The sequence below is a fragment of the Panthera uncia genome, chromosome B1 (assembly GCF_023721935.1).
Source record: "Panthera uncia isolate 11264 chromosome B1, Puncia_PCG_1.0, whole genome shotgun sequence".
Classification (NCBI taxonomy): Eukaryota; Metazoa; Chordata; class Mammalia; order Carnivora; family Felidae; genus Panthera; species Panthera uncia.
In genome coordinates, this window is record NC_064811.1 from 149,077 (window position 1) to 157,757 (window position 8,681).

Genomic DNA, 8,681 nt, shown 5'->3' on the forward strand with positions numbered 1-8,681 from the left:
GCACTAGGCCACTCAGTGGTCAGCAGAGGTTGAGTAAAGCTACGGCTTGGGATCCCCCAAACACGGCCTTTCTCACAACTGTCGACTCCAGACTCGGTCATGCTAGGGGCCCCCAGGGGCCCCAATCCCTCCATGTCCCCCTCGCTCTTGCCTCTCTTGCTAGGTCCACACCCATACGCTGCTCCAGCACCAGCCGCCCTGGGTCTGGCCTGGCCACTGGGGTGTCTGCTTGTCACACGGCTCCAGCGGTTCTTGCCACAGCCACAGGGTCTCCTCTGGGCCACCCTGCCTTGCCCCAAGTCCCTCTGGCACCTGCATGAAGATGTCACCCTGTGACCAAAGCCTGTCTCTTCTGGCCTCCCCTTCACGTCCCCAGAACCACTTCTTGATGCACTAACTGCTCTCTTAGCTTCCAGATCTCGTCAGGGACCCTTGTGACATCTCTGCAAGTCCTGAGGGTTCCAGGGGCTCAGGGCTCCCAGGAACAAGAAGGCGGGGCCAGGAGAACAGCTCTAGGGATGAGTGGCCCCGAGCTTCCTAGGGCGCCAGTGCCGGAGGTCGTGTGGATGCCTCAGGGGGTGGCTGCCGGGTGGGGTTCGCGGTCCACGGTCGCAGGGGACATGTCCTCCTGGATGGAGCAGCTCGCACTGGCCTCAGCCTGGAGGCGCCGGTATGGAGTGTGAAAGAAGAGAACCAGGAAGCAGCTGAAGAGGGTGCAGAGGCCAGCCATCAGCAGCATGGACACTGGGGAGACACAACCCAGCTCTGTTCTGAGGCTCGCCCAAGCGGCCAAGCTCCCCACACAGGACCCAGAGTAGCCACACGGCTGGCAGAGCCCCCGCGGACCCCACTGGCCATGACCAGAGAGTGACCTGGAAACAGATCTTGCCCAGCATCCAACGGGCCCTGAGGGCATGTTCACAGACCCAGGTGTAGTGAGATCCAAGGTCAATGGCATGGGGTCCCTGGACGTGGCCATCCTCACCCCTGTCACTCTCTCTCTTTCCTCTCTTTGCCTCGCTCTCTCTTTCCCTGATCTCATTTTTAAACAACTCCCGTGGGCTTAAAAGTTGAGCTTTCATCAGGGCCTCAGGGCTGCTCCCACCATACTAAGCCTTGGTGGGGAAAGGTCGGCCTTGTTGCCCTCCAACTCTACCCCGCCCTAGCCCTGTGGGTGCCCTGCACGTGGCAAGGAGAGCAAAAGATGCCGAGAGGAAGGGGCCCGTGGAAGGGAGTTTCCAGGGCCAGAGGTGGGGGGGCTAGGCCCTGAGGTCCCATGTAGGCCGGGGCACTCACCCCGCCAGTCCAGTGGGCCCTGGCCATCCTGGCAGGTGGAGACAGACGGCTCCGCACGGCGCACGGTCAGGGCAGTCAGCAGGACCATGATGAGCACGCCCTCGGCCTGCCTAGACAGCCACGAGGCCTTCAGCCCTGCCCCAGGCACCGCTCACTGCTCTCAGTGCCGTCGGTCATTCTGAGGGCAGCATGCTGTTCCGGTCAGTGTGGACCCCAGCAGCCAGCCTAGGACTGCACGCAGCTCAGAACGTGCAGGTGACCCACTGTGTAGCCTGGAGTGGGGTGAGGGGAGGGTCTCTGGGGTCCCAGGGAAGTGGCAGAGGGACCGACACTCACCCCAGCACGAAGATCAGGCCCGCAGCCGCACCCTCACCCACAGGGAAGGAGCACTCAACGGCCAGCTCCATGGCAATGGGTGCCACCGCGAAACCAAAGAGGCCAAGCAGTGAGCAGATGGCAGCCAGCGCGAGGGTCTGTCCCTGCAGCTGAGACACCTAGGGGGCAGTGAGCCACACAGAGGGATGGGACACCCAGACCCAGCCAGGCCCTGTACCAGCACCCTGTCTGAGCTGAGCAGGGGACAGGGTCAGGGGACCGGGGAGCCCATCCCACCCAGGGACCACTCCAGTGGGCAGAAGGTCGAAATTTCTGCTTTGACCCAGTTGCCAGCTGCCCTGCCCCAGAGCACCCCACTCCCACCACTGTAGGGTAGTCTTGGTTCGAGGGGACTCTCACCAGAGCGAAGGCCACACAGACCACGGAGGTCAGACAGAAGCCAATCTTGACCGCTTCGGTGAAGAGCTTGGTCCGGTCCACATACAGGCTGAGAACCAGGGCCCCCAGGACCCCAAACACAATGAAGAGAGCCCCACAAAGGCCTATAAATTCCTGGAGGGGGAGAGGAGGTGGGGGGCACCCCATCATCGGGGCACAGTGACACCGGGGCCCCAGGAGGAGGCACTCACCTTCAAGACACACACCATCACCAAGAGGCCCATGGCAGGGTGACAGGGAAGGCTCAGCTGTAGGATTAGCTATGAGCCAGGGTAGCATGTCCTCCACTGGAGGCGCCGCTTTCCTGTGTCGCCATGCCCCGGGGACTCAACAATTGCTAAAGGCAAGGGCCTGGTTGCTGTAGACACCCTTCAGTGCCCACGGGCCCCTCATGAGTTGGGAACACACCAGGCATGAATCCCACACCCAGGGCTGATGCCAGACGGGGGAGGGCACGGCCAGAGATGCTATGAGCAGAGCAAGGCCTTTCCAATCTCCAAATATCACAAGAGGACACTTCGGCCTTCAGGGCTGAAGCCATCCTGGGTGGGACACTGGGAAAGATAGCGGAAAGCACACGCAAAATCCCAGGCCACTTGGGCACCGCCACCATCCCCTCCTCAGGGCCACCACTCATCCTCAGACTGTATTTGGCACCCGACACAACTTTTCACACACGGCATCTCAATACCACCCACAACAGGAGGTTACCCTGTCTAGGTGTGGAAATGTAGCACTTGGGGGAGAGGTCCTGGGCCACCTGACGGAGGCAGAGGCAGACGGCCTTCAGGGTGACAGTAATGCCCCCAAGCCCCACCCTTGAGCAGGAGAAAGGGTCAGGGCGGGGCAGCACTCACGTTGGAGTAGCCCCTCACACAAAGGACCTGCTCCAGGAGGGCCGAGAAGCTGGAGAAGATGCCGATGCCGCCCCCGAAACACACGGCCAGGACGACATAGGCTCTGTTACACAAGAGCTGGGGGAGAAGGCGCCGCTCAGCACAGGAGCTCCCGCAGGACATGCAGAGGCTCCGACGGGGCCTGTCCTGACCCCCTTCCCTCCTCAGCTCCTCCCCACCCCGATGACCCCAGCCCGGGATCCCACGGCACCGACCAGCTTCAGCCCATCCAGGAACTTCTCTGAGGTGGAGTGGATGGCCCTGGCGGAGGGTGGGGTGGGGGGCACGCTCTCCAAGAGGCAGGCGGTGGCCAGCAGGCAGGTGATGCCGGCAGGGATGATATAGATGCCCAGCTGGGGAGAGGGTGCACGTGAGTGTGCGTGCGTGTGCAAGTGTGTCTGCGAGCACACGAGTATGTGTGCGTGCGCAGGCCCTCGCAAACACGTGCACATGCACACGAGGGCTTCACGTCCACCGCTCTGGGCACCAGGTGGCACACGGCCCCCTTGCTAGCTACCCCCGCCGGCCTTCCCTAGGCAGACAAAGGCAAGCCTGGGGGTCTGCTCGGCTTTGCTCCATCCGGAGCCCTGGCTTTCGAAATGTCACACAGAGATGACTTCCTCGGTGACAACCTTAACCCCAGACTCACCCATCCGCCTGCCAACTGAACCTTCCTTCCTGCCTTTGTGAATGACCCAACACTCACCTGGCTGCACAGCTGGAAGCCCCTCACCTCTCCCAACCTGGCCTGAGCTACCACCCCCCGCCCCACCCAACCGAAGTCCCAACGCCCCGCCTGGACGCTGCAACCGCGTCTTTGGCTCCCCGAGTCTTTGGGCCAGGTTGAATCACTCTCCCCCTAGACACCCCCGGGGTTTCCATCACATCAATGGCAACCACCTACCACCTGGCTGACCCTTCCCTCCACAGCAGACACGCTGGCCTCTGGCTGCAACCCCTACCCCTCAACCTCACATCCACCTCAGGGCCTCTGTTGGCCCCTCGTCTCCCTCTCCAGCCCGCCCCATAAACACTGCCTCCTCCTGCTCCAGTCAGCCTCTCAGCTCACCAAAGGCCTCTCCCCACCAAGGAAACCAACATCCTGGTCCCTAGAGCTGTGTCTGACGAGGTGCCTAGGACTCGCACACGTGGAGAAATCCCGCGTGCACCGGGGCCACTTGCTGGCGTGGCCACAGGGAGGGGCAGGTGCATACTCACACTGGCTCGTGCACACATTCCACACAAACACTCACGTACACACGTGTGTGCACACGCGAGCCCATCATGCCCACACACACACACCGCACACAAATGCACATGCGTGTGCCTGTACCTCATGAGCTCCCTCACCATCAAGGGGATGTCCTCCTCCTTCTTCACCAGGGCAGGTGACAGCAGGTTGGCCACCAGGATGCCCAGGGGGTTTGCTGGATGGACAGATGGAGACACATGTCAGCTCAGCCGTGGCCAGGCCTGGTCCCCAGCCCACAGGCAGAGCCCTTTGCTCTCTGAGAGCTGGGAGCACAGAGGTGGCAGGACCCTCTCACTAAGCCGCGGGAGACCATCAGCCTCACCCCCCGCCACTCACACATGGTGCCAATCATGTTGGCCGTGGCTCGCTGGTGCTCAGGGAACCACAAGGCAGCCAGCTTGGCCGGAGAGAAGACGACCAGGGTCTGGGCCAGGGCACAGAGGCTCTGCCCACCCATGAGGAAGGCAAATGGGTCCTGGATCCCGCCGACCATGAAGGGCAAGGTTCGGAACACACTCCCGGCAAAGTTCAGCCATGCGCACACGATGGTCTGCAGGGATGGGGTTGGAGGGCTGCCTGGCCAGCCCGGACTCCCGGCCCAGCACCCTGCCCTCCACCCTGCCACCCCAGTGGCTCTGCCTGGAGATCCCCAGAGAGGAAGCAATGGCTCTCGAGCCCTCACTCGAGGACCCTGCCCCATTCAAGAGCTGACCCTCATGTGGGGTCTGACTCACTGCCCAGCGGAGCCCAACAGAATCCAGAACCCAGATGGCCACCACGCCAGACGGGATGGACGCCACGAAGTAGACTCGCGAAAGCCAGTTGATCTGCTCGGTGGAGAGGAGGAAGTGGTGGGCAATCATGTCGGCCACGGGTGCGAAGCTGAGCCACAGCTGTGGACACACGCTGGCATCAGCCCATGGAGCAGGTGCCACAGACACCACAGCCACCCACTGTCCCAGGCTCAGCCAGCCAGTCTGAGGGAGAGAAAGTGCCTGGCGGTCCCGTAAGGGCCAGTGTCTTCATCCAGTCACCTCCAAGGGAGTGCACCAGGTTGGGGGGGTGGCCAGACAGTGTGCCCGGGATGCAGAACAGCACCATCCTGCAGGCACGGTCCGGTGGGGGGGGGGGGGGGGCGGAGACAGAGGCTGAAGATCCGGCCAGAGTCTGCAGGATCATAAGCCCTACCAAGACTGACCCTCTAAGGAGAAAGCCCAGAGGGCTGCCAGTGAGAGGCAGATGTCTGAAGGGGGAAGGGGAGCTCTACACAGTGCATGGGCATGAAGAGGCCTAGACCAGGTACTGGACAGCACTGGAGCCTGGCAGGGTAGAAGAGGGGGTCTGGATCCTGGCTTCCCAGTCGCACAGATGTATAGATGGCCCAGACTGGCTGGGCAGAGGAGCACATTTGGGGGTGCTGTGGTGCCTGTGGTGAATACCCAGATGGATAAGGGCAGGAGGCTGGGTGGGCCTGCAGCCACTGAAGGGATGTTTCCACGGGAGGGCGGGGGGAGAAAGGGGCCCAAAAGGTATCTCTAGCTTGTCTGCAAACTCAGTGATTGAGTCCCAGGTGGAAACACCTGGATTATGCGCTGGCCCTGCCCAAAGCCAGCCCCACCTGTCCTACAGGAGACCCAGGTGTTTGGGACGTGAGGCCCTCCCTGACAGGTGACATTTCCCAGCTGTAGGTGCTGTCAAGTGCTGGGACTCAACTCCACAGACCTTCGGCCAGCAGACCTGAGGCAAGACCTTAAGCTCGACTGGGTCAGTGGGGAAGACCACTGACCTTCCTGGCGGAGCTGAGACCCCTGCACGGGTGAGGCAAGAGGGGAGGAGGGGCTCTCCAAGGGTTACTGCAGGTGGGAGAGGGGAGATGGGCCAGGGATGGACCAAAGACAAGGGCAGCACAATTCAAAGTGCACAATCACTGCAAATCTGAGAGACCCAGAAATGCAGGGGCTGGCCCCAGACCACACCCTCCGTGGTGAGGCCAGTGAGATCCAGGCTTGCTGACCCAAACAGACATTGACCACAAAGTCTCACATGACAGAGAACTTGGGCAACAGCTGCCTTTCCTTCCTTTTCCACCCCCTTTTTTAGGACAAAACAGAGGACAGATCTTCCAGGTCCAGAAAAAGACCTGTTCCTGCCCAACTGATCCAGCAAAGACAAACCGCGGGGTCTGTGCTCCAAACCCACCCTGCTGAGCCAAGCCCATTCCTTGCTCCTCCCCAAAGCTTGTGGCTGGCAGGGCAGAGACAGGTCTAAACTGTGCAAGGCAACATGGGGACAACAGTTTATCTCCACTGCATACAAGAATTCCCTTCAGGCCGCTCCAGCCCTGCCAGGTGCCTCCTTGTATCCCTTTGAGTGTGCTGACAGATGCCCCACGTGCTGGCTCTTGCCCAGACCACTAGGCTGTCTCCTTGGGTCACTCTGAGGCCACCCAGACCTCACTCCAGACACTGTTCCACCTGCCTCTGACACTGCCCTCTCAGAACCATAGAGCTGTGGTCACCTGGCTGCAGACAAGTCCACGAGGGGACATGGCTGGGGTTAGCCTCATGGTCAGTGTTTATCGTGGTGAACAGAGCAGGGGTCGTAATTCCTGATGAGAGTCCTGCTTGCTCCGTAATGATTTGTGGACCAAAGGAGAGTGCAGCAGGATACCGCCTCAGTGTCCAAGGGACTTCTCGAGGCCACTCATGATACCCGTCCCCTCTCAGAGTCATCAGAGCAGTTCTAGGGGCTGTGTCCTCAGACCGCTGGGCCCAGAGCCAGCTCCGGCTTCCTAGCAGCTAGAGGCACCTGGCCGACAAGCCACTGTGCAGAGTCCCATAGAGAAAAGAGGTTTCCAGAGTCACAGCAGACTTCAGCCCAGGCCATGGATGCCACCTGGTCCCAGCACAAGGCTGGCTCTCCACACGCAGTCAGCAAGGAAAAGAGGCAAAAGGCCCTGATCAGTTTGGAATAACATCCAAGAGTGGTTGGACACCTCCCTGAGGTGTCTGCCCACACCCCCACTGAGCCTGCTGTACGTGACGGGCTAGGGAAAGAGGGGCCCAAACCTCTGCACAGAACAGCTGGGGGCTCAGGGGTGAGCTGGAGAGAAGCAGGTTGGGGAGCTGAGCCCCTGTAAGTGGTAGACCCTGTTCTCACTGCTCAACCGGTCTCCGGTCTCTGCAGGGTCACTGCCAGCAGTGGGAACCATTCTAGAACAGGTAACGGGTCACTGGGGACCCCAGCTGGGGAACTGTGGAGAGGCTGTGCACACAGGTAAGGAAGGCCCCCTGTGAGGGTCCCGCATACTGACTCAGAAACCCAGTGAAGGTTCCAGGGCACAGGTAAGCAAGGCGGCTGAGCCCTGACTGCCTTGCAGACTGGGGTGGGAAGTTTGGAGAGGGAGGGCAAGAGCCAGATCATGAAGGCCTGTAGCCAGACGTTGGGTGTTCGGGAGGAAGACCCCTCTCCAGCTATGACAGTGACCCCCACCTCCTCCTGAGGAATGGAGGGACTCTTTCGAAACTACCACAGGTCACAGGACTCAGGCTGGGCCGCCTGGAGGACAGATGCCAGCTTTACTTCCTGTGCAGCCACAGCTGGGAGAAGGGCCTCTGGTCCCGCGGCCGCGCGCTTAGGTCGCCGGCTCCCCCACTCCCAGCGGTCCCATAATGCACACCGACCCCGCCCTGGGTGCAGCGGGACACTGGAAGGTGCGAAGCGCGCCGACTCAGGCGGGGTCCCAGCTCGAAGCGCGCCGACTCAGGCGGGGTCCCAGCTCGGGCCGCCCGCCCCCGCCCGGAGGCGACCCCAGACCCCCGCACCGGGGCATTGGAGACGGAGGCGACCCCAGACCCCCTACCGTGGCGTTGGAGAAGCTGAGAAGGCTGAGCACCAGCAGAAAGACCCAGCGACGCGCGTAGACGCGGTAGTCCCACAGCGCGCTCAGGGCCTGGGTCGCGTCGGCCCCCGGCCGGTCCCCCGCGGGCAGAACCATCGCCCGCCGCTCCCGCCGCGCGGGTTGAGGAACGCGGCGCCCGGGCCAGGACCGCCCCGGAAGGTGGTGCCAGGCGCGCGGGGCGGGGCGGGACGGGGCGCTCGGGGTCAGTCCCCGCCCCGAGGGACGGCGGTCGCTGCTCCGCCCAGGGGGAAAGATACCAGTCATGAAGTTGGACCCAGCTCCGTTGGCCAGGATGGAAGTCTCTGCCACAAAAACAGGGACAAAGTCCCCTCGCCGGGGCGAAGGAGGTCACGGCCTCGGTGCGGTCGCAAGGCGGACACGCCCACGCGGGTGGGTACAGGAGAGGGCACCCATGAAGTAACTCTGCCGGGCACGAGGTCCGCATTTCCTGAAAGGGGTTGTGGAAAGGTCCCCTACACTTTCCCCCACCCCAATTGCTGCTGTCCAAACAAGTCACAAGGAGCGGCAGGAGGCCAGCGTGGAAGAGGAGGCTGGGGTCAGT

General features: G+C 62.0%; 1 protein-coding gene across 2 annotated transcripts; it reads right to left on the reverse strand.

Annotated features, from left to right (window-relative positions):
* Positions 1-28: 28 nt before the first annotated feature.
* On the reverse strand, positions 29-8,423 carry SLC49A3 (solute carrier family 49 member 3). Of its 2 annotated transcripts, none has more exons than XM_049630116.1 (10): positions 8,081-8,423; positions 4,953-5,111; positions 4,555-4,768; positions 4,317-4,393; positions 3,182-3,319; positions 2,928-3,044; positions 2,032-2,184; positions 1,633-1,790; positions 1,297-1,406; positions 29-704 (listed from the first exon to the last, which is right to left on the reverse strand). In XM_049630116.1, the coding sequence occupies exons 1-10, from the start codon at positions 8,381-8,383 to the stop codon at positions 538-540; spliced, it is 1,596 nt and encodes a 531-aa protein (XP_049486073.1). In that variant the 5' UTR covers positions 8,384-8,423; the 3' UTR covers positions 29-537. The 2 variants fall into 2 exon arrangements, with proteins under 2 accessions (XP_049486073.1, XP_049486072.1); XM_049630115.1 differs by having other exon boundaries at positions 29-744; positions 8,081-8,422.
* Between the last annotated feature and the right edge of the window lie 258 nt (positions 8,424-8,681).

Coding starts and splice junctions, on each gene's coding strand:
- SLC49A3 (XM_049630115.1), bottom strand. CDS start 8,383: ATGACTGGTATCTTTCCCCCTGGGCGGAGCAGCGACCGCCGTCCCTCG. Junction 4,769..4,952: donor CTGTTGGGCTCCGCTGGGCA/GTGAGTCAGACC, acceptor CCATCCCTGCAG/ACCATCGTGTGCGCATGGCT. Junction 3,045..3,181: donor TCCTGGATGGGCTGAAGCTG/GTCGGTGCCGTG, acceptor CTTCTCCCCCAG/CTCTTGTGTAACAGAGCCTA.